This window comes from Dipteris shenzhenensis, chromosome 18, assembly GCF_047967505.1.
Source record: "Dipteris shenzhenensis isolate YYH24624 ecotype China chromosome 18, Dip_SZ_1.0, whole genome shotgun sequence".
In the NCBI taxonomy this organism is placed as follows: domain Eukaryota; kingdom Viridiplantae; phylum Streptophyta; class Polypodiopsida; order Gleicheniales; family Dipteridaceae; genus Dipteris; species Dipteris shenzhenensis.
The window spans coordinates 31605742-31631316 of record NC_141613.1 but is presented as its reverse complement, the minus strand read 5'-3'; the positions used below and the strand labels follow the sequence as shown (position 1 = coordinate 31631316).

Here is a 25575-nt window from a genome sequence, read left to right as displayed (position 1 = left end):
AGGAGGAAGGTGGATTATTATGCAATGTCTTATTCGCGGTGAGATACTTGAATTTGCCTCAGTTTATGCACCCCAATCTTCTCATCAAAGAGCTCTAACTTGGGATGCTATGCAACAATATCCCTAGAGACATCATGCTTTTCTCTGTGGTGATTTCAATAATGCTCCCCAGCAAGGGCACAACACTTCTGGCAATACCCAAATGTAAAGGCAACAATGGTTTCAATTAATATCACAGCTCAATCTTGCTGATCTTTGGAAGGAATTAAAGCCTATGCACCCAGGCTTTACATTTCAGCATAAATCGTGGTCTTCTTACCGTGCACACCTTGACCAATTGGTATATGGTCAATGCATGGCAAAATGATCCTCTCACCTGCAAATTGTGGGTTGCTTAAGCCTTCCAGCATTCATATCATGCTCTGTTATGGCTACAATTGTCTTTCCATGACATGCCATTTGATAGGTTACCACAAAAAATACTCTTTATAGTTAATAATAGTTATTTGGAGCATGATGCATATAAAGAGCTGGTTGGTCATGCCATTGCCCCTCTTTGGGATCAGTCTCAGATTGATATAGATTATGCATGGAATGCCTTTCACTCGAATGCAAACGGTGATTCGTGAGCACAGCGGATCACACCTTGCCATCCTACTTCTCGACTTTGAGAAGGCCTACGATCGGGTGGACTGGTCCTTTCTGGAGGGGACTCTGGAGCGGCTAGGTTTCCCAGCAGGTTGGATTCAGGGTATTTCAGCTTTGTACAGGACAGCCTCTAGCAGAGTCATCATTGGAGGCAGGATGGGTGAGCGTTTTAGCTTGGAGAGATCAGTGTGTCAGGGCTGCCCCCTTGCCCCTTACCTGTTTCTCTTCTTCGCCGAGGCTATGACTTATTACCTCCGGGCGAGGTCTACAGGGATCAGGGGTGTTCGCCTTCCCCTCCGGGAGGACACGGAGCTCTTGGACTCGGAGTACGCGGATGACACAGCCCTGTATGTCTAGGACGATGAGTTGATGCTGGAGAGGGTGAGGATGGCCCTGGAGGTCTTCTGCTCGGCTGCTGGTGCGAAAATCAACTGGAACAAATCAGTTGGTTTCCTCACAGACCCCGGGGCGCGTTCTCAGTGGGGGAGGTTTTTGGGTTTCAGGTGGATCCCGCGGGGACAGACAGCTAGATACCTGGGTTTTCAGGTCGGCCTGGACATCACGCCAGCTCAGCAGTTTCTCCCGGTGCTAGATTCCATCCGACGGAAGCTGGCTTTCTGGAGCACTGCTAAGCTTTCCCTTGCAGGTCGTGCCTTGGTAGTCAACCAAGTCCTCCTTGCCACGGCTTGGTATGTGGCTTCCTGTTGGTGTTTCTCGAGATCCAGTGTGGCACAGCTTAGGAGGCTGGTTCGGAACTTCCTTTGGTCCGGGGAGGATGGCCTCAGAGATACCAGAGCCAGGGTTGCTTGGCAGACAGTTATTCTTCCGCAGGCTGAGGGAGGCCTGGGAGTCATCGATCCAGAGCTGCAGAGTCAGGCCTTGTTAGGCAAGTTAGTCATCCGCGGTTTGACCCCGGGGGGGCAGACGTGGAAGATGCTACTTCAGCAGGGGGTCGGTTCTTGTGTCCCGCGACGAGGTGGAGAGTGGCTCCCGTCCCTCAGGTGGATCTTCACTTCCGCCCCGCTTGCTCAGCCCCGTTCCCCACTCGTTCGTAGCCTCCTCATGGGTTGGAGGCGGCTCCGCCTCAGTCTCATTCAGTCCCCTCCCCGCTGTCAGGAGGAGATTGATCGCCAGCCGCTTATCTGGAATGATCAGGTCAGAGATGCCGAGGGCCTTCAGTTGGGGGAGAGATCACATATCAGGTGGGATGGTTGGATGAGGGGGCCAGCCCGGTCCCTTCGAGTTTGGAGAGACACGTACAGATATTTGGAGACGGCTGATCTCGCAGACGCAGCTGGAGGTGCTCGTGGAGCCCAGGCGAGACGCACGGAGATCGACGGCACGATCCCAACTGATTGGTTGGTTCCACCTGAGCCTCAGATCCTCATGCCTGGTTACGACCGTTGGCTGGGACAGTTCACCCCCCGTGGCATCCCACTGGTGGTCGCAGGACGTTTGGACGACTCCTCTATTTCTTTCTTCGCGGTTATGGGGGATGGACGACTCAGGAGAGAGGATGCACTCATCGACCCCCTACTCCCATGGCAGAGGATTCGGATCGTAGGCCTTTTGGGGAAGGTCTGGCGTACCGATCCTAGCATTGAGCAGGATCAGCTGCAGCTTTGGCGACTCTGGCTCTGGGAGGGGCGGGCCTTGTCAGAGCTTGAGTGGGACCCAGGAGAGTGGGGCTGGCCAGAGGTTGTGACAGGACAGGGGCCGACCTCCTTCTTTGCCTACAGCACGACTTTGGGCAGGCGAGTTCTTGGGAGGATGCAGAGCCGCCCCCCCACCCAGCGGCCCAGTTGGTATGCACAGGGTATTTCCAGGTTCTTTTTGCAGGCCTTCTGGAAGGCCTTGTGGGAGAGCTGGCGGCCGCGGAAGATCTCCTACTTCCTGTGGCTTCTCGCCCACAAAGGTCTTCCGATGGGGAGCTGGTTGAGACAGATAGGCCAGGACGGACGCTGTCAGATCTGCCATGAGGTTGAGGAGTCACCAAAGCACTGCCTGTGGAGCTGCACTCGCGCCCAGGAAGTGTGGAGGTGGACTTTCGGGATTCTCACTCGCGCAGCACCAGAGCTAGGCTTGATCACGTGGGGCGCGTTCTGTTGGTGCAGCACCGCACCTGGTCTACATCACTTATTCGAGGCATGCCAGCAGGACCCCACTTTCCTTATCACGCAGGGTACATGGGGGCTACTCGAGGGTATCCCGCAGCACCTAGCAGAGGCGGATACAGGAGTTCAGGAGAGGCAGCCAGTCTGGGAGATTATTAGCAGCATAGCAAGGTGGCACATTTGGACCTCGCGTTGCGCGCAGATCCTCGGTGGCACCTCCTTATCGACTGCCCAGATCATGACTGATATTTGGTGCGAGATTATTCATACCCTCGAATATGGCTAGTGGCACTCCCTTGGCTGCCCATGTCAATCACATGCGGAGTCTCATGACTCAACTTGCTTCTATCAACTCTCCAATCACTACAGATGATGCAATGGCAGTATTGCTCAAAAGTATGCCTGAAGATTATGATCATGTTGTTACCACATTGAAAAATCTTCCTAATCCTACTCTCGAAGGTCTTAGTACTGCCCTTCAAGAAGAAGAAAGGCACAAGGAACTCCAGAGAGGCAATGACACAGCCTATGCCATAAAAACTCAAATGGGCAAGTTTCAACCTTGCAAACATTGTGAGAAGACTAATCACCTCTCAAAAGATTGCTTCAAGATCAATCCTTGCAAATATTGTGGCAAAAACATCACCATGAAAAGTTTTGTAAGGCCAAAAAGGAAGCAACTACAAAACCAGAAACTACCAATTTACTTTCAGTTGATGTGCCTCCACAAGATGAGGCCTCCTATGATGATTATGCTTTTTGAACCAGCTCCACATATGCTCCAGATCTCTCTTTTATGTTGAGTCAAGGTACTCTGCCTGGATAGTCCTCCAAAATGAATGGAATAAACTATTGTGTTCTTTGTAAACACCTCTGGTCACCATATGATGTAGGCCATGTGTATGTGTTTAGCCCCATGGTACCCCCTGCAGACATTGTGTGCATGTACATGCAGGGGAGATAACCATTGGGGGGTCTTATGTATCCCTTTGTTTGACTTCACACCCTTGGGAACCCTTGCTAGCATGAGATCCTAGCCATAGATTTATCCTTGACCACCATGAGATGGCTTGGGACACTATGTGACTAGATGTAGCCTTAACATAGCCTGAGGCATTCCCTTGAAGGGGGGTTTGATGGGATATCTCAAGGTGTATGCCCCAGGCATACCTTGGGTTCTATGTGTGTGTGTGTGCTAGAGGCACAGTTAGGTGTCCATAAGCATTGTTAGGTGGTGGTAGATGCCACATAGGATGATTGAGAGATTCTAGGAGCTGATTGAGGAGATGATTGTGGAGCTTGGTGGCTCATGTAGAGGTGCCTACATATGGACCTCGCCCTTCTTCATTCTATGAGCATTTCTCTTGTTTCGTGTTCAGCTTCATGCTTTCCTTTCACTTCTTCAACAAGGGGGGGGGGGGGTGTCTCTGCGCGTGCATGTGTGCGTGCGTGCGTGTGTGTGTGTGTGTGTGAGAGAGAGAGAGAGTGAGAGAGTGAGAGAGAGAGAGAGAGAAAGAAAGAAAGAAAAGAAAGTTTATTAAAGTCTTCGGAAGACCAATAGATCTATGAGATTGTGAGAAACTTGATACAATGAACTATGGTAGTGGAGCTACTAAACAAGCATTCATACCAATGCAGAATGCAGAAAATGCAAAATGACAGTACTAAATCCTAAGTACAAATGAGAGAGAGAGAGAGAGAAAGAAATTAACGTCCACAGACGGCCTTGTGGGCCTATGGGACAAGGTACAAAGTACACCAAAAAGGATGATCTCATACAAGCCCCAGAGGGCTGAGCAAATGGCGCGCTAAGGCCCTTGTTGAGTGCTAAGACTAACAACTGTCTGAGAGCTATAGCATGCTAAGAGGTGAGACTAAGGCTCAGAAGCCAGAGCCCGGTACCATGATGGCTCGTCTGTAAGCGGCGAAAATGTCTCGAATCTGTGTCTACCTGGCTGTATCATGCTATGGTGGCGGAGGGGGACGTGGTCTCCTCGATCTCTGAACCCGCTGGGCTATGTTCAGAGTGACCCCTCGCCTCGGGCGGTCTCCCCTGAGGAAAGTTGTGATAGGACAGACCTCAACAGAGTGCTCGGGTCACTCTCCGTGCCGCACGTGGTCTCTACGTCCCTCTCTCAATAATCCACGCTGCTCGCATGTCATCTATCCCCTCCACCTCCATCCCGCTGTGTCCTCGAGCTGACAAATGCATAGAAGTCTGTGACGTGTCGCTGTACTCTATCAACCTCTCTGTCCTACAGTCTGATTGCCTCATACTGCTCCTAATCTGTCATAGTAGGGTGTCTCTGTGTCGACGCATCTCAAGTAGATATAGGCCAATCCAGACCTGGTCCTGGAAGTGGATCAATCGTGAAAGTGGACCAAAGCGGCTCCCCTCATGGTAGAGGCAATGGTATTGTCCCCTGATCTCATAATAGGTTGGGCAGGCACATAGGAAATGCTCCTCTGTCTTAGTCACTCCTAGTGTGCAAAGCGTGCATATCCTCTGCTCCCTAGGTATGCCTGCTGCTCTCCCCATCTCGATGATGAAACGAGCATCTAATCAATGTGCATGTGAGACTGATTTGTCCTTGAGATACTAGGATCAGATGATGAATCCCTCCTCCGATACTCTCAACAAGTGGTCACGGTAGAACTGGGACTTGGTAAGGAGCTCCTAGTCCCCCCGAAGTCCGAGACGTATGGAGCTAAAGGAGATCTAACAGTATGATACGATTGATCTCATCTCGCAGGATTGACTTAGAAGGTGCATCCATGCTGTATTGAAAAGGTCCCGGAAGCCTGTCCATCTGGATACCATGCCTAGTAAACCATGTGGACATCCGTGCATACCATGTGTCTGCTCCACTCTCTGCTAGTCGCCTAGATGACTCCGAAGCCAGTCTTGATAGTCTCCATCAAGACAAGTCCCAGACTCCGTGGATGAAAGTCATGGTCTGAAGGACGGCATCAATCTGTAGGGGAGTCATAGCGAACTCTGTTCGTACTATCTCATGTGGAGCTTAAGGCTTACATCTTGGACCCCATTGTCACCTATAGCCGCTCAAATTTCCTCCATTCGGTCTTCGGTAAGCCACACCCCTAGAAGGGTGCAACATACATGACCGTCAGTTGCACTAGTGTGTCGAAGAGCCAACTCTTCGTTGGTGGATCCTAACAGTGTGCCTGGAAGCACTATCTCTCTAGTCGAGCCAAAGCACCACGTCCTCATGTGAGTCGTGCTTGGACTGCATGTATCATCGTGAAAAGGGGTCCTGTGAGGACAGCTCCTAGACATGTGTAGGACTGCACTATCTCCACTGGCTCATCACGATAGGTGAAACTGAATCGACGAGTCACTGCATGTGATGTTGAAGACCATAACCTTGGTCTTCCCAAGGTTGACTATCAAGTCTCTCTCTCTGCAAAACACCTCTAAGGCCTCTAGATGTCTCTGCAGCCCTTCCGCTGAGGATGATATGAGGACTATGTCATCAACGTATAGCAAAATCGGTATCATGAGGTCACCCAATACTGAGCCCCCGTCTCCTAGGCGATCTATGAAAGATGTGATCTCATCAATGTAGAGTCCGAAGAGGGTCAGTCAGAGTGGACAGCCCTCCTTCACTCCAATCGTGCTCTAGACCCAATCCGATAGACCGTTTGGGGCACGTACTCTGGCTCTGACTGACTCATATAAGCTCCACACCCCAAATCAGCGTCTCTGGGATCTGCATCTCTTGTAGTCTCCTAATCATGCAGGAATGCGGGACCGTGTCAAAGGCCTCCCGAAAGTCTACAAAGCATGTGTAGACTTTCTGGTGTCTGGATCTTGCCTCCTCAATGATAGCTCTCAAAGTGAATATGTGATCTAAGGTAGAATGTTGCCTCTGGAATCCTGCTTGTCCTAGTGCCTGCTATCCCTCTATATGACTACTGAGCTCGCTCTCTAGAACCAATCCATCGATCTTGGCTAGAGTATGACCAATCAGGAGGGTGCAGTAATTCCCAATCTCCATAGGGTCACCGGCTTTGTGTATCGGTACAGTAGTGGTGGTGTTCCAAGCGGGTGGGAAGCCATGACAAACCGCCTGGTTGAACATGTGTGCTAAGACCGGAGCAAGACCTCCTGCCCATGCGCAAAGTGCTCAGTCCGTAGACCCTCATGATCCTGTGCTTTCCGGTTGTGTAGTCAACGGGGTGCAGCCCGTATGTTCTGTGTGGTAAACAAGTGACAAGTGGTGGGCCTGGTCTGGTGGGCCTGGTCATAGAGGACATATTCGGTGGTGTCTACATCTGGACATCATAGAGGGAACATGCATACGTGTGCCAGACATCTGGGTCAGTGATGGGGATAGGTGCCAGACATCTGAGTACGTGCAAAAGGTGGCTACTTCAGGAATCAGACTCAAAAAATCAAATAAGTCACATACATATCAGCTATGTGTGCTCTCTCTTTGTGCATTTGCACACAAATTAACATACTGAGATGCATCACCTCCGCAGAACCAAAGAGCAAACTTAGCCAGGACAGGTAATTATCAGACAGCAGAACCCTTTAGAATCCCAATTTTTGTAAGCAACTTGTTACGCTCAGTGACAAAAATGCTAAACCAATACAAACATGAAATGACTCAGCATAAACTAACCTTTGCAATATTAGAAGCCTGAGCATTGATACGGTTTAAGTGGTCCTTGTTGAGAGTCAAATCCCCATAAAAAGCATCGTAATAAAAGCCCTATACAACAGTAAAAGTCACCCACCAGAAAAAAAAATCAATCTCTGTATGTCCGAATTTTCACTACAAATGGGAGTTAGAGAATACCATGAGAAACAAAGAAGCCCATTTACTACTTACCTCCCCTCTAGTCGTACAAGGCCCAATGCATAATTTGCATCCATACTCCAACTCAAGAGACTGCAAATCCCCAGCATTAAATGTAAGCATAATTTTATGAATAAACATCCAGAGACCAGTCCTTTGCAATGATATGACCATAAGATAACCTCACAACAGAAACAATCAAGTACAATACTATATTATCTCTATGAACACAGCTTACTAGCACAAACCAAGTCCACAATATATACAAAAGGAAGTCAAAAAACACCGGAGAGAACCTACAGACCTCACCAAGGATGTGAGCACTAGAATGCCAAAATGTATCGCGGCCCTCATTAGTGCCAAATGGACAAAATTTTAATGTGCAATCTCCCTCCAGTGGTCTTGTCATATCCCAAAGGGTGCCATTTACCTGCATGAACTAACATAAATACTAAGACAAAGCAGGAAATAGAGAATAGAGTGATTTGATCTCAAAATTTCATCCCTGCCATTAATATTAGATCCATAATTACTATTAATACAATGCTGTTCTGAAACAGACATCCATAATTGCTAGAACAAAACAAAATAACAGAAGATTGTGTGAGAGTAGCTCACAATACAAGAAAATTCTACACCTATGTAGACACAAATCAGGGGTTTCACAACCAAAGATAACTAGCAATGCCACCTAGTAGGCCACTTGCCCATTACAATCGTAAGCTACCCTAGCTGGGCTTCACTAATGTCAGATTTTTAAAAAAGATGGTTGATTGGTCCAAAAATGACATGAGGAGTACAAAAACTTGTAACCCTTGGCTTCTCTATGAAGACAGCAGCACACAATAGACATACAAAAGATGCATCTCCCTTGCACGGCAATAACACCAGTGCTTCCAAGCGCACATCCAAGATCGAACATACAAGGCAAGCACCAGACATTGTTGAGCCCCAAGATAGAGCAACCACAAGTGACACTGCCCTCCAGTATCCATTGTGGTAAGCCCTTGGTTCCAAACTAGGCCATGCAAGTTGAGTTAGGCTGCAGTTGGATACAACCTTCCAAACCATCATGGAGATGGATGCCAACAAGCTACTTGCATTGCCTTTGTCCTCTCTACTCAACTCGAAACAAGGGGTGTTGGTATGCAAGAGTCTCAGGGTGGTTCATAAGATTGAGCATAGAGGAGGATAGATTACCCCATCCTAGTATCCCCTAGATGCTGACCATGCCTCTCTAATAAACAAGAGAGGAACTTGGTCATCAAATCAGATCCTTTCAGCTACACATCTCTGGGTTTTGGATTGACCCCACTTCTACACTTCCAACAAAGAGTAGGTTCTACAGGGCTCCCTTGTCATAATAATCGAGGCTTGCCTGCCTAGCCAACCCCCCGCAGGGGGATGCTCCCAAAGATCACCTAAAACTCGATCTCACTGTTAGAAATGACCCAACAGAGGGTACACACAGCAGAAGACTGACAGAATAGCTTCAATTTTCACCCCTATCCGCAAGATAAGCGTGTACAGTTAGCAGTTGGATATCTGGCCGGGAAGGCTCTACTCTGGTGAAAGGAATTGAGGCCAGTCATCCACCTGGGCAGAGTTCGAGGAAGCCTTTAGAACTGAGTTTCTAAAAAAGGAAGATGACTATGACATTGTGGCCAAGTTTAAGGCCTTGGATATGACCAAACAGAGCCTCACTTTCGAGACCTATCTCCAGAAATTCCGTGACCTTCAAACTCGTGCTACAAAGGTGGATCATGTGACCCTTTTGGGTTTCTTTGTGGCCAGCTTGCCCGATTCAAACAAGTTGCACATTAAGAACAATAGGAGCCCCACTCTGAAGGAGGCCATACATTTCGCACGCATTTATGATGATATGATGGCCTCGACCAAGAAGTTGACTACACCTGAGACCCAGGGTAAGAACAAGAGAAAGTTCTTCAATGCAAATACTAGCACCGAAGAAGTGAGATCTTCTGATCCTCAGAAGAAGAAGAAGCAGAAATCTGCTAAGGGCACGGGGAGCGCTTCCTTCGTTTGCCTCGGCTTTGGAAGAAAGGGCAATACTTCGTTTGTGAGGAGTGTGGGCATACCCGAGCTGATTGCTCGAAGAGGCCCAGAGCCTCACAGAGACCTACACCAAAGATCAAAGGACCACCTACGAAGTCAAAGACAGCCACTCTGACTACTTTGACAGGTATTTGTGTCCAGTCGTCATTCTTGTGATTGTTCTTTTGATAATTCACTCTTTGGCCCCCATGATCTCTACCGGGTTTATGGTGAGATCCAAGGGACCCGAATTCACATTCTTTTTGACCCACGTAGTTCTCACAACTTTGTTAACCACAAACTTGTGCACAAGCTACAGCTGATTACGATGCCTAGTGATCACACCTACGAGGTGCAACTTCCAGTTGGGAAGCAATTTTGGAATCGCAAGGTGGATGGACTTCCCGTCCGGATTCAAGCTTACAAGGATATTTTGAAGTGCTACGTCATGCGCTTGGATCATGTAGACTTGTTGGGCATGAATGGTTTAAAACACATCATGTTCAATTTGATTGGGAAGCTCATACGCTTTCTCTTTTGTATGGGGACACCCAACTTTTGATACAATGTGACATCCCTCCGAGGGACCTCTTGTAAATGCAATTGAAGTTCGAAATATATTACAAACAACTTCTTATGATGTGTTTTAATTCCATTTTCTTCATTTGTTGTATCTATGTACGATGCAAATGGTTACATGTGGTTGAACATATTGCCTCGATAGGCTATCCTAAAAGGTTGGGCCAGACTCAACGGAAGATGGAGGAGCTGCTCGGTGAGCTCCCCCCCTCTGCCTGCGGCGGCCTGTAGGCTGCCCGCGGCCTGTTTGCTCTCCCGCTGCCCGCCCTGCCTCCTTGCCTCGCCCCTCCTCCCTCTCCACTCCACCCTGCCTCCCCTGCTCCACCTCCACCCCCCGCTCTGCCTCCCCCCGCTCCACCTCCGCCCTTGCCCTTACCCTCACCCTCGCCCTTGCCCTTACACTCGGCCAGCTCTGCCTCCCCCTGCTCCACCTCTGCCCCGCCCGCCCCACTTCGCTCCCCCCGCTCCACCTCCGCCCCGCCCGCCCCGCTTCGCCTCCCCCCGCTCCACCTCCGCCCCGCCCGCCCCGCTTCGCCTCCCCCCGCTCCACCTCCGCCATCTCCCCCACTCCACCCTACCTCCCCCGCTCCTCCTTCCTCTCCACCTCCGTCATCTCCCCCGCTCCACCTCCACCATCTCCCCCGCCTTGCTTTCTCCCCCGTTCCACCTCCACCCCCCTGCCTGCTACCTTCCTCGCTATGCCCCCCCCTTCCTACCCCCTCCTTCCGCCTCCTTGCCGCCTCTCACCTCTTCCCGCCCTTCTGCCCTCCCGCCAGCGCACCCCCCTGCCATTCCGCCTCCTCCCACCTTCTTCTCCTCTTCTCCCGCCTCCTTCCATTTCTTCATTCCTTCCTCCTCCTCCTCCCCTTGCTCCCTTCTTCCTCCCTTGCCCTCTCCTTCTCTCTCCTCCGCCTCTCCGCTTCGTCCCTTTTTCATTTGCCTCCCTGCAACGGGAGCACTCGTGTTTGTTACAGTGAAAGAAAATCTTGGTGGTGACCTTTGGTTTGGCCAGAGGGGCTCTATGGCAGCACCCTCGACTCCCACAGCCGTTAAGGTTCTTCTTTCCCCAGCTGACAAGTAACAGGTACAGCAGGCAATCGAGTCCCTCCAGGACAAGGCGCTTGTGGGCAGAATTGTGGGCCTCACGCCTACACAAAGACAGGTGCGAGAGTGGATCCAGGCGAGCTTGACATTCGAGGACGACCACATCCAAGAGGTCACCATCTATGGATGAGGTTTTCCTCATCCAGTTGAGCACCCCTGACACCGCCTCGACACTTGTGGAGCATAGCCCCATTCTCCTTTGCCCGCACCTTGTCTACCTCTTTCCTTGGTATCATGGGTTCACAGTGGAGGACATGGATACGACACCATGTTCCACGGTCTCCGGTTACACTCCACTTCCCAAGGCTCCCCAAGGAGTATCGAGCCATCCTCCCTTCCATTGGCCGGGCATTTGACACAGTGCTCGAGTCCCCGCCAGAGAGAGCCGCCTCCGTCCTAGCAAATGATGGAGTCCCCAGGATCAGACTGGTGGTGGAGAGCCCGGAGTCCCTCCCAGAGCTGATCCTTCTGGAGACCCTAAAAGGAAGCACACTTCGCCAAAGGGTGGAGATCTCCGGGCTACCAAGCCAGTGTCTTCGTTGCAGACAGATGGGTCACCTCGCAAGACATTGCCTCCCGTGGCCACCCTCGTGCGTCTCCCCCCCCCTCCTCCACAAAGTAGGCAGAGTCAGCAGGCCCCAATTCAGCGCACTCTCAAGCAGGAGCAGCAGGAGTCCTAGACCCCATGGGTTACCCCCTCATAAGGGAACTGGACACAAGTTAAAAAGAAAAAGAAACCAAGCAAGCAGGTGTGCAAACGCCACAAACAGAGGGCCAACCGCAAGGAGAGGGACAGGGTTGACCGAGAGGCCTCGAAAGAGGAACAGCAGGAGTCACCCCCCTAGCAGCAGAGGCCACTGTCCATCCAGTTGATCCTCCAGCTTCGCAAGTTCAACCTCCACACCCACCCTTGCAATAGCAGAGAGCCCCAGGAGCTCCAGATGTGGCAATGGTGGAAGCCACAGACACTAGCCCAACGAGGGCCGTGAAGGAGCCGATCCAGAGCCCCGATGAGCCTGATCAGATGAGGGCCTGTTGTCGCCCTTTTCCCTCCTCCTCCCCCTCCCCCCCCTCCCCCAGACCCCTCCCCCTCCTCCTCTTCACTTCCCCCTCCCTCCCCAAGGTTCCCCCCACCCCCTCCCCCTCAGGCCCCCCTTCTATGATCACCCTCATTACCTGCCCCCGCCCTCTGTCCCCCGCGTCCCTACCTCTCACTCTCTTGTCGCCCCCCGCTCCGCTTCAGTAGCAACCTCTTCCGCTTCGACACCCCTGCCATCAAGCAAGGGAATGACGATGCCCCCTTCTGCGTCCTCATCGCAGCAGCATGTCCACTCAGAGAGGGACCCTGAGGGACGGGGCTCGTCTTCCCGGCCAGCAGCTCCCAACTTCCAGCTTGGGCGTCCCTTACCGCAGGACTTCTGGAGGTTAGGACCCTGGAACTATCTAGAGATTCCGGACTCATAACCTCTACCATTGGAGGTCACGCTCATGGTCATGCAGCCCTGAAAGGGGGGTTCAATCAATGCAGTGGAATCTCAGACACACCCCATTTGGAGATTCCTGTTTGCCTCCATAGGGTTGGAGAAGTGGTCCCCGGAGGTGTTTGATTGATGCTATTTTAGGTAATCAGATTATGCTCATGATGGACGAGTGGATGGGACCACAGGGACTAGATCTTTGGTACACCCATGGCGCAGAGGTGAACTTTCAACCAAAGTTACGGGAAACGGGAAAACGGGAACGGGAAACAAAAACGGAAACGTTTTGAGATTTTTGAGAGGGGGTGAAACGGGGAAACGCCACATCATCAAGGGGGTTTACAAAAGGGGGTTTAGAGTAATGCATACACACATTTAGAGTGCTCTACCTTCAAAAAAAGTGCACAATAAGCTATAGCTCTACCTAGTACCATTAATATTGATTGTAACTTTGAACTTTGAAGATTCAAGTTTCATTGTTCAACCAATCACACAATGCAAATTTCAATTACGCAAGGTGGGGTAATTTATAAATCCTATAACAAGCTACAAAATGGAAAAATGATTCATGATTCATGATATTTAAGAAACCAATCATGATTCATAAATGGTAATTCAGCTTTCAAAGCCCAAATGTCATAGTAACAAAAAGAAAGCTGAAACCCAAAAAAGGCTACATCGAGGATGATATCATATATGATCAAATAATAAGCTCATCCTCATCCTGAGACTCAACCTCTGCCTACTCCTCCTCCTCATCAGCATTCTCCTCTACTAACAGATCATCATCATCAGGTGAGTGGGCATCATCTGGGCTATGAAATCCAATATATTTGTCATGTGTATACTCGTGTCTCATCTTGTCAAGCAAACATGAGTTTGCATTAACAAAGACAAGATCATTGGCCCATTGCGTTCGCAGAAGATTTCTCTTCTGTATGTGGATATGGGCAAAGCTACTCCACAAACGCTCACAAGAAGAGGAGGTGCAAGCTTGGCTTAGAATGCGGATGGCAAGCTTTTGCAACTCGGGGGAATCAGCTGTGGGAAGCGGCCCTGTTTTGCCCTGTTTTTAGGTCACGCCCGAAACAGCACCGAAAACGGCGCATTTCGGGTCTGTTTCGGCGTTTCAGATGCCGTTTCGACGTTTCGGATCGCCGTTTCGGTCTGCGTTTCGCGTTTCGATGCCATTTCGTGTTTCGAGGGGTCTGGCACGGGGGAAACGCCGTTTCAAGCCTTAGTTGCGCTGTTTCGGCATTTCAGCGTAACTATGCTTTCAACTAAGCTTCACGCGCGAGGAGCCGGTGTGTGGTTTGGCGATAGGAGTTATCAGATTGCCGATGGAGGCAAAGGTGGAGCAGGCACACTTATGGCCCCTCCAGACGTGCGCCGAGTTGCACAGGGTGGAAGCCTCCTTCATGACGAAGTAGGCACGAAAGATCGGTATTGAGCCGGTATCCACCCTAGTATGACGCCGCACAGACACTGACTACTCACCCTCCAAACCCCCGACAAAATCACACAAGGCAATCTTTCTAGGACAGGCACCCACTCACAGGAGAGCCTTGTTCCTGACTCCCCCCGTCCTCATGAGTTGGACCATAGTGAGCTGGAGCGTACACGGGCTCCACGACCATGTTCGTAGTCAGCCGCAGTACCTGATGCTCCGGCATGAGTTGCAAAGGGCAGTGGTAGGGCAGGCAGTGGACATCCTTATGATTCAAGGGCACATGTTTTCAGCAACAAACATCAGACGACACCATCACCTTCTCCCAGAGAGAGGTCTAGAAGAGTGGTCTCCCGCAGTAGGACGGAGCGGAGGGGTCTGCATCTCAGTCTCACAGACTTCGGCTTCAGAGGTCTACGATCAAGGCGAGCTCATTCCAAGACGGGCAGTTTGGATGGGAGTTCGACGGGAGAGCCCAAGATTGGAATCCTGAACGTGTATGCCCCAACGTGTAGACAGCATTGCCCGGCCTTTTGGAGTCTGAGAGGGGTAGGGCAGCGGATGGGCGAGATCAACTTAGCCATTCCTGAGTCCTGGTGGGAAGGACTTCACATTTGGAGAGACAACAGATGGCTGGGGTAGTTTTTCCGTACCGATGTTCCCTTGAGGATTTTGATGCAACGCGACTGCACGCACCCCGGCTTCTTTCGTGTAGGACCTGGAGGCCTACTGCAGCCCCTCACTGGGAGTGACCCTGAGATGGATGGGAGTCTTGATGGTATACACTGACAAATGATCAGAGTGGTAGGACCCTTGGGGAAGGAGTGGCACATCGATCCTCCCAGTATCTCAAAGCAAAACGCCTCTAGATGGCGCCTCTGGCTATGGGAGGGTAGACCCCTGAGGGAGGTCCAGTGGGACCCAAGGGAGTGGTTCTAGCCCTCCAGGGGCGGCCTAGCTGAGACGATAGATGAGGTGCCTTTCTTTTCCTACACCACACGGATTGGCAAGAGACTTCAAATGGACTTGTCGAGATGGACTCCCTCGAGGGAGAGACACTGGGATGTTCACTCCAGGTTTTAGACACGGTTGTGCTCCAGCTTGCGGCCGAGGAAGATTTCTTACTTCTTCTGACTGGCAGCCCACGGAGGCTTGCCCATCGGCCAGTGGTTGGAGCAGACGCGAGTGGAGGGACAGCGCCATTGCTGCTCAGATGGTGTCCTGGAGACTATCCCACACTGCCTATGGAGTTGTCGTAGCGCAGCGAGGATCTGGATGAGAGCCCTCAAGATCATGACACGCATGCAGAGTCTTCACAGAGACTACACCTAGGGGATGGTGGCTTGGTTGACAGAGGGAGGACACACATTCCAGATTGATGACATTTCCCCAACCTACCGGATACAGGGCATTCAGAGGATTGCACTTTATGAGGCAGCCCCCCCTGACGCCCTAGCTCCTCCTTCCCCTAGGAAAGACAGTGTTTGGGAGGTGGTAGCCAGCATCACGACTTGGAACATTTGGGTGGCTCACTGCAGTCTTGTGATGGGAGAGCACCCGGTTCCACCCTCGGCTACCTTGGTTGCCATCTGGCAAGATATCATTTACACTCTACGGTCCACCTGGTAGCGTGGGACTCCAGGCTCCAAGGCGATTATTGAGAGGCATGCTCGTTTCTGCAAGGCTTGGCCTACAGGTGTTTTCTACATCTTCACTCCGCAAGGGATTCGCGGGCTGTATAGTCCCCCCACTTGGTTGTTAGCCCCAATTCCCGAGACCCCCTAGACAGTGAGCTGGGCTTCTCTGGAACAGGCCGTTTTTTCTTTCAGCCTTTTCCGGTTTTTTCATACTCAGCACCTTTGGGGCTGTTGTCCTGTATGAAATCTTTCAAGCATTAATAGAAGGTTCCTTTCTTTGAAAAAAAAAAAATATTGCCTCATAAGCGTAAGGCCCACGATTCTGCCTATCACTGCTTTGTCTTGCAATGATTGAACTGCATGGTGCACCTGTTACTTATCTTCCTGGGAGAGAAGCACCTTCGCGGCAGTGGGATGCGAGGGGCTGCCATGAGAGCTCATCTAGCTAGACAAGGGTCACCGCCACGAAACTTCCTCTCCAAGATAAGGCAAATAACCATTGCTGCAAGAAGGGAAAGAGGTGAAAGAGGAAAAGGAAAAAGGGGAAGGGCAACCACCACCTCTGACCGAAGGAATTTCCAGCCAAAGTATGGGCTGTCACCTAAGGAAAAAGGCGTTGCCAGTCACCAAAAGCTGAGTCGAAGATCTCCTTGTTGAAGCTAAGGAAAGGAAGGGCGCTGGACTGCACGAGCTACTTGGGCAGCTTTACACAAAAACAAGCAACCCCCTTTGTTGTCTCATGCGGAGCTGAGGCGCCCTAGTGGGGACGCAGCCAAGCCTTAGGCTATTGCGCAGCCGCCCAGTCGCAAGCTGCAAGGAGGCGTCAAGGACGCATACGGGAAGAGGAGAAGCGAGGAGAGACGCGGAAGGGCAACGAGGGAGGAAGGAGAGATGCGAAGGGAGAGGAGGCGGCAAAAGGAAGAGGGAAGGCAACGATGGAGGAGTGCGAGCAGCTCATGGCTCGCTCGTTATGCTCCACTGCAGGATTGCCCTTAATGAGGGATGAGAAGAAAACTTTCCACAGGTTGAGTGGATGGAAAAGTTTCAACAGGTCATTTGTTACATGTGCATATACCTAAATGAATCCAGGAACATTCCCAAACTCATCCTCTAAAAACACGACATAGTGCAGTTTCAATCTCACGATAGTCACTCATAAGATTGAAAGCCATAAACTCCATCACGCATAGTAGGGACTAGCTACTATGACATCCCCACTAATGTCATCAGCGCCCAACAGTGGGTGTAGGCCATAGTATAAAAGTATGCTCTCACACATACAAATCCACACACCCACACATACTTGAGCATCCTTTTATACAAAGTCTTCGTACTGAGTTTCTGTCGGCACTCCGGAGGTGAAGGGCAAACTCAACCATGACGAAGGCTAGCACTAAAGGAGAAGGCTAATCAAAAAGTAGTCCAAATCTCTTCATTCAAGCTACAACTGCTTGTGAAGTCTAAATGATTTCATTTAAGTCTCTCCCAAACGAGCATCTAAATCTAAATCTAGCTGATAGAACAACGCACCATTTAAGATGGAAAGAATTATCGCAATACCAGCAGGCCGCAACTTAGACGAAAACTTCACAAGGTGAAATTTGCATGTCCGCTAATACGGCAAAAGCATATACCTAGATAAATCCAGGAACATTCCCAAACTCATCCTCTAAAAACACAACATAGTGCAGTTTCAATCTCACGATAGTCACTCATAAGATTGAAAACCATAAACTCCATCACGCATAGCAAGGACTAGCTACTATGACATCCCCACCGACGTCATCAGCGCCCAACAGTGGGTGTAGACCATAGTATATTTAATGATGACTCAAAGTACATTCCAAATCAAAAACGTTGAATTCGGCACCGTTTACGATGAAGAAAAGCTGAACACTTTCTGAGGTCCTACCAAAGGCGAGGGAGTTTGTGATTGTCCTAAAGCAGTGTGGTTGAATAGAAATAAACCTAAATATATTTAGCAACAGAAATAATTGAAGACCAGCCCAATGGTTGAAATTGTTGTGTTTCCTGGTAGTTAAATCAGTTTAGTGGGCTGGTTCAGGTCATACACCTGCTGGCTTGGACTATAATCATCCAAAACTAGCCCAATGGTTGGAACAACAATATATAATTGAGCTAGTCAACGTGATTGTCCTAAACTGAGTTTTGTTATGTCTAATTGCGATGGTTAAATTAGCGGGGAGCATGAGGAATGGGGGGAGATGGATGAGAATGAGGATAATTTTATAGGCTGCAACCCCCCCCCCGCCCCCCCCTCCGTCCCCAAAAGACTAACTAGAGGTTTTGCCTGAAGAAAGGAAGCTGTAACAGATAAGTCTGTCAATGACTAACTGAAGCAAAAGAATAGACTGACTGAAAGGAGGGTACAACTACCCTCTGAATTAATGTGCTGAGAAACCACTAGGTTCAGATGGATGAGAATGAGGGATGGGGGCAGATGGATGAGAATGAGGAATGGCAGCTGTTTTTTTGGCAGCACCCCCACCCCCTCTTTCTTTCCTGCTGCTAGCCAACTTCCCTGCTTTCTATTATGATTGGCCTGCTTCACAAGCCCGACCTGGATCTGACCAGGTCTGGACCCTATATAAGCTGCTACAGGCTCCTTTGTGTAGGCATATCTATGGCTGGAGCCATCCGTGGTGTGTCATGGCTGCTTGTAGGCACTGCCAAGTTGCTGTACAGCACCCATTCTGCTCCTGTAGCCTCCTCTGATGATGTGGCAGTCAGCATGGCTGCCACATGCGTTCCTAATGTTCAACCCTGCCCCTATGGCTGCCTCTCGCTTATGTGCCAGCTCATCAGCATATCCATGGGCTGGAACATGCCCATGATATTCCTTCCTGCTGAAGCTAGAACTAAGGAATGTTGAATGCTTCCTTATGTGCTGCAACAAAGTGTGGATAATCCGTTAAGGTAACTTTGTGGGAACCCCGATGCATGAACTTGACTGCATATAAGCACTGCCAGTTGCCGGTACTCATCTTCAATCTATGAAGCAAGATCTACACGGGGTCAACCACCTTTGCCTCGTCAACTATTTCGAGCTAAGGAGAGAGTGAACCAGATTTGTTATCAAACCGCAGTTCTGGACCCTTCCCATCATTAAGATCAACGATGTATCCACAAAGGTCTAGTTTCATGAGCCATGCATCCACTTTTTCATCTGTCATGGCTCCATCCTCATATAGAAATGGAGCTAAGGTACACCTTCCTTTCACAGAATAATGCTAAGTAATCTCATTCTGACATCATAAACAAGCATCATTGCCTAGCACAAAAAGGCTCACACCCAAGGCCCAATATGAAGGCATTAGGAAAGTGTGAAAGCCATAGTGCGTATGGAAACCCTGCATCTCTGTAAAGCATCTTTTACTCACAGGACAGGTGTAATTTTCAGAATGGCAGATCTTTTGGTATTTTCTTAGACTCCACAAGATTAACTGAACTACTCACATGCACACTAGTAGTGCAGAACCGGACCACACCATTGGCTTCAATTGGCCTAAATGTTTGTTCTAAAATCTAGGCCCAATGTTTAACTACTTCCATGCATGGGTAGACAGGCAATGGAGCAAGATTTTGAAAAGAAACTAGCCTTTATTTTATTGAATTACTATTATTCATTTCTTGTTCATTAAACCATTTTTTTTGCGGTGACCTTTTTTGAGGTGGTGCATTAAACCAATTTAGGTTAGCATATTTATTTAAACTGAAAACCAAATACAAGAAGTAAAAGCAAAAACTGTTTCCAGCTTTCTTTGCTCTTGCTTAGCTTTTTACTTTTCTTGCCTTCAATTGTTTAGAAATAGATGTTTGCTTGTTTCCTTCTTCATTCTAGCAGGTTGTTTGTTAAGATCTAGCTTGTTCTTGCCTCCATCAGCCATCAATCTCCTATGTTCACCATAGCCAACACTCATTCATCACTTCATACTGCTACTTGCTCAATTGCAATTGCTACAATTTTGTCACATGAAAACCACTCCCAATTACTCTTGCATGCCTTCATTGCTGCCCACACCCCGCTTTCTCAATTGCAATTTCTTTCTAGGGATCTTCTATGCCACATTAACACTCCTCTTTCCTTGAATTCCGCTGCTCCCTTACATTTGTTCTACTCTCATGCTGTTCAAAACATATGTTTCTTATGTCCATGGAGCATCTTCTCCCTAGCACCGACTTCTAGAAAGAAGATTTGGACCCATGATCGCTACCTAGCATTGATTTGTTCATGTTTGCACAGCCAGCATTTTCATCTCATCTAGACTTCTAAAGGGGAGGTCTAGACCTGGAATTGCTACCTAGCGCCTTCCAGCTTTGCTTCTTTCTTGTTTCCGAGTTTTCACCTCATTACTTTGGAGCTATTTTAGTGATTGGTTGATTATCTGCTTGTCCTCAGCTATTGATTAAAATTCCCGACTATGGGATCCTATTGGATTGGTATTGGATCTTTGTGTTGGAATGGGAGATACTAATACTTCTCACATGCAATGAGACCATGGCAATGTCTTTGGGGGCGAGTTGTTAGATCCGAGTGCAATTCCATTGGCTGTCCCAATGCTTAAAATTTGGGACCGTTCTATGGTGACGAGTCTCCACTGGTCTTGCGTGCTTTCAGAGACAATGACTGGGCAGGTTGTTATGACACAAGAGTGTCCCATAGTGGCAACTATCTCATGCTTGGATCTTCATGCATTTCATGGTTCAGCAAGAAGCAGCCTACAGTTGCTACTTCGAGTTGTGAAGCTGAATACAAGGCACTACACTAGCAGCCACAGTGCTTTGGCTATTGCGAGTTTCTAAGTGTTAATTGAAATTAAAAATCTAGAAACACACTTCCGCATATGCACCATTCAAACAATCCAATGATCGCGAACACGCCTCACAATTACTTTCCTCCCACTCTTGCACGTTAGCCAGGTCCGCAAGCAGAATGACTCCCCCCATGGCATCCACTAATACCAACGCTTCAACTTGTACCAATCATCACCATCCGTATCTCCTGTGGATGGCCCCTTATTTTCACCTTCTCAGAAAGGGTAGTTACTCTGACCTAGCTTGCAAAATTGGGGATGGGAACCCTTCAAGCCATACCTATAGAAAGATAGCACTAGCTTAATAAATCAAACTTCTACTCAACCCCACACTTGACACACCCATTTGACCAAATTGGAGTCTCATTCCTTCATCACATAAAAGTCCTCCTCCTTCGATTGCCAAAGTAGATCCTTCCAATCTATGAATAATGAAGGCTTGCTTGACTAGCCAAACCCCTGCAACCGAGATTCCTAGATATCACCTAAAGCTCGAAATGGCGCATAGGCATGTGCACACACAAGTGATAAAGACACGTGTAGGTTCTGAAAGTACACAGCCAAGTAGACAAAAAACGAGTCATATATATATCTCCAATTGTGGACAGGTCGTAGTACAAAGCACACACCTACAACTTACAATGATATAGATCATGTACAAGTCAGACCAAGATGTTGCTCCTCCTATACTCCACTTGCCATGCCCCCTAATTGTACGGTTTTCAGTGGTTGTAGGAAGGACATCCAATGACACAACAAATATGGCCCTTATAGAGAGGAAGAGGTTCATTGGCGGCTCCCCCGCGCCCAATAATAGGCCGACCAAGCTCGCTATAGGCCAACTGAGTCTGTAGGAGGGCCGATCTGGATGGATAACTCCTTAAAAATGAGGGAGCTAGGCCTTGACGACGCCAATTCTTAGCCAACCTACCCAATTGAGCCCTTACCCCTAGACAACATGTGTAGCCCTTAGTCAAGTCTATTGCCGGCCCATCCAGGCCCTATAACCCTTGCCGTTCCATGTGTTGAGCTAGATCCTCATCAAATGTGCTGTCCACATGCAGCCCATAGATGTTGCTATTCATGCAACGTGCCATGCTGCCCACGTGGCAGCCCATTACTTCTCCTATGTGCCCACGGGGGCAGTTCATTCCCTGCCCATATGGCAGCCTTCTCAAATCCTTGATCTTGCAAGTGCCCATTTGGAGGGCTCACAAGTGGGGCAAGAACCTTTTATCCCAACACCACTTTCGTCGAGCTACAAGAAATGGCTTCTTTCATAGACCCGGAGATATGTAGATCCACATGCAGGCCCTGTGAAAAAAAGTATACACCAAATACCTCACTAGGCGGAAGGGCATCTCTACTGACAATAATTCTCGGCAGCCATTGTTCTTGTAACTGCGCTTTGTACTTTCCAAAATTTCCATGCAGACGTTGGTGATATCAAACAAAAGTAAAGACAATCCTCCTAAATATCTTTATTCAAAATGCACACGTACTAGAGCGATAAGAGCGCTTGAGGCCAAGCCCGAGGAGATTTCCTTCGCAATATCCATAGGAGTTGTAATCCATTTTTTCCCCTCCTTCAAGTTACCATCGGGAAGTGTGATCCTGTTTACCAAAACCCATGATGAGGCAGATATCATTTTCAGATTGCTACCTCTAGAAGGAAAAATAATTGCATGTCAAGACTGGAAAGCCCCAAAATTCCGCAGCTCGCTAAAAGAGACAGGGTATAGTTGTGGACAAAATTTACGATCATCACGTACTGCAAAGGGTCTCCTCCGATTTCCTGATAGCGCTGTGCCTGCTGCTGCTGGATCTGAGTGAAGAGGGTGATGCGTTTCTGCAAGACGCTATCGAGGTAGGCCTTATCCTTGAGAGCATCACCATTTTGGGCACCAAGGGAAGGTGCCATTGCAGAGAGAAAGGCTTGAGGAGAGGAGGAGAGGGGAGGAAGGTTTTTGGGTTTAAAAGAGGCTAAGCCTAAAACCCTAGTCTTGGATGCCCAAAGCTCAGTCCCAAGCAGTAGCCAGCCACAGTGCATCGATTTTCAACTGGTGTGCTGTCTCGTTAATACCCCATCTATAGTGAAAGAATGTGATGATATCTTTTTGCCGTGGTGCTCACGAGAATTTTCCCAAACACCTTTAGAGTTCCTATCCTCTTGTGGTATATTGTACTTTTCTTGTCAAACACTTGCCCACCGTACTTACTCCAACAAACCAGGTTTCAAATCTTACCATTTCCTTCTTTTGTACCTATGTATTCACCTTTCTTTATTTATTTTTTGCATCATCTAGAGTGATAGGAGAAAATGCAAAAAAACTCATTTCCCGCCATCGAAACACTCTACATCGCTCGATTTTCTTTGTTTTGCTTTGCTGCATTTATTGTGGCTATGATCACCTTCGGGTAGGCAGTGTGTTTGTAAGGGCTCTGCCCATAAAACCAACGTGTCCCGTTTCTCTTAAGTGCCCCCAACAATGGGCACTCGTTGGGCACCTAGGATGGCACAAACCTAGCAACTCTTATTACCTCTAAGGTTTGCAATTAAGTCCCCTTCTATTTATAAATGGCATGTAAGTCCCCCAAATTAGAAAATACCCTTTCATTAATGAACCTACTATGTTATATGTTGTACAAAGTGACCATGGGAGTGCATTGTGGCATAAGCTAGCATAAGACCCATAAAGACTCAACTCATTAGACCTTGGACTAGGCTAACAGCTTTGGGCACCATTACTAAGGACTTGCTAATCCTTGAACAAATTATTAGGCTAGAAAAGGACTCTTAGATTGAAATTATGAGAAGTAGTCCTCCTAGGACATGTTCATTTTTTGTGCTTATCCTGCAAGGATGTGTGATTAAAAGCTTAGAAAGTCCTTCTTTGCATGCTTAGCAAACGTGGAAGAGTAGTTATTCTCTCATTGAAATATCAAACCCTCGGCTCTATTTTAGTCCTATTGATCTTCCACAAGTTTCCCAGTATTATACTCATTGGATCTTACCATTTCCTTCTTTTGTACCTATGTATTCACCTTTCTTTATTTATTTTTTGCATCATCTAGAGTGATGGAATAGGAAAAGGTGTCCATGCTATCTTAGGGATGTGTGCTACACATTTCTAAGTCTTGAGAGTTTTCTAAAACTTGTATAGATGGAAACTTGATTACAAACCCTCCCCTCGTGTACGCTATTATCTTTTGTTTTTTCTTCTTTGTCTCGATCATGGTTAGAAACATTAAAGGGATCCTTGCCAAGAATTCCCAAGACATGGAGACATACCTAGGAGAGGTGTTAAGTGTGACCTCATTGCTTGGTTAAGATACTAAAGTCACAATGGGACCACCACATAGAAGAAGGGGCAATTACTTGGATTTTAGAATAACTCAAGAAGTCCTTGCAACCAGGTGTGCAAGTTCACATGACAATTTTTTAGACATTCACATGAAGTGTGAATAGAAAGAGAAATTATAGATTGCTTGCACTAACCTCTCTCTTATTTTTATCCCCATCCAAAGTTTAAAAGGAGATTGCATTTGGGGATCACTAAACCAAATTGAGGTTAAGAATAATTTTGGCCAACATTGCTCTCTTGAGAAAACACAACCTTAGCACAAGCACTTTCCAATACAATAGTCACCTTTGAGGTTACACCAACTCATATAGCCTAAGGATCATGAGAATCCTACCTCTCCATAAGAATACCAAACGGTTAAAAAGGAATCTATCCAAGCATAAATGCAAGCTACATGCACCTTTGTCACAACAACAACACAAATGATTTTAGCCGACCGACACGATCAATGCAGAAAGCACACAACGAACGCCTTGCCTGTTACAGAAATTATATTTCTGATATATCTTGCTTTGGACATTATTAATTTAGTCAACTGTGACTATGGCAAAGTATTCCATAGGAGCGCACCGGATGCGGCGGGTATCCTAGTGGATACTTTGTGTGGTTAGTTGGGGATGCCTGACTAGCTTGTGTTTTGCCATGCTAGATGGTCGGTATTGTGGGCGATTCCATGTTAATACCGATGTCGCTAGTGTTATTGGTGTTGTGCTTGATTATTGTGCTTTGAGCGCGGTTATGTTGGGATCGGTTGATTCGGTGATTCGTTCAATCGATTGTTAATAACTAATGTAATTGGAGGCTTGAGTACAGGTGATGGAACTCATAGCGAGGATTGGAGTTAGTGCGAGGGTACCGATTGAGGTGTCGCACAGCGCATTATATATGGGCATGGGCCAATTTTGTATTTGCTTTATTATTGCAAGTTTGAGCAATATATCATAATTCATTTTTGGGCCCTAAGATGGCTATGTAAAGTAAATCCCTCATTTTGGAAGAGAGGGATAATTTTGGCTCCTTGGTGCTTTTATGAAATATCATAAATACTCTAGATGAGGAAGCGTATGCCACTCATCTAAGGGGGGGAGATTGTACCCAGTCTGCTGTTGCTTTCGTGCGCTTTCGTGGTGTGATTGTGTTCTTCTTCTCCAATTGATTAAGTGGTGAATTTGCGTGAAAAGAATTACCTTTTGGTGGTGTGATTGTGTTCTTCTTCTCCAATTGGTTAAGTGGTGAATTTGTGTGAAAAGAATTACCTTTTGGTTTCAGTGCAAAAGCGACAGCAGATTAGGTACAATTTCCCCCCCTAGATGAGTGGCTTACGCTTCCTCATCTAGAGTATTTATGATATTTCATAAAAGCACCAAGGAGCCAAAATTATCCCTCTCTTCCAAAATGAGGGATTTGCTTTACATAGCCATCTCAAAGCCCAAAAATGAAGCTCAAACTTGCAATAATAAAGCAAATACAAAATTGGCCCATGGCCA

General features: G+C 48.1%; 1 protein-coding gene across 2 annotated transcripts in view; it reads right to left on the bottom strand.

Annotated features, from left to right (window-relative positions):
* LOC147891111 (threonine--tRNA ligase, mitochondrial 1-like) overlaps positions 1-22832 on the bottom strand; it is a 63664-nt gene extending 40832 nt beyond the window's left edge. For both annotated transcript variants that reach the window (XM_087389415.1, XM_087389417.1), the window contains exons 1-5: positions 22496-22832; positions 22226-22337; positions 7893-8018; positions 7622-7681; positions 7412-7501 (exon numbers count right to left, since the gene is read on the bottom strand). In XM_087389415.1, the coding sequence (XP_087245541.1) occupies positions 7412-7501; positions 7622-7681; positions 7893-8018; positions 22226-22337; positions 22496-22773 (666 nt within the window). In that variant the 5' untranslated portion in view covers positions 22774-22832. The remainder of the gene's footprint in view (positions 1-7411; positions 7502-7621; positions 7682-7892; positions 8019-22225; positions 22338-22495) is intronic.
* Positions 22833-25575: the final 2743 nt, after the last annotated feature.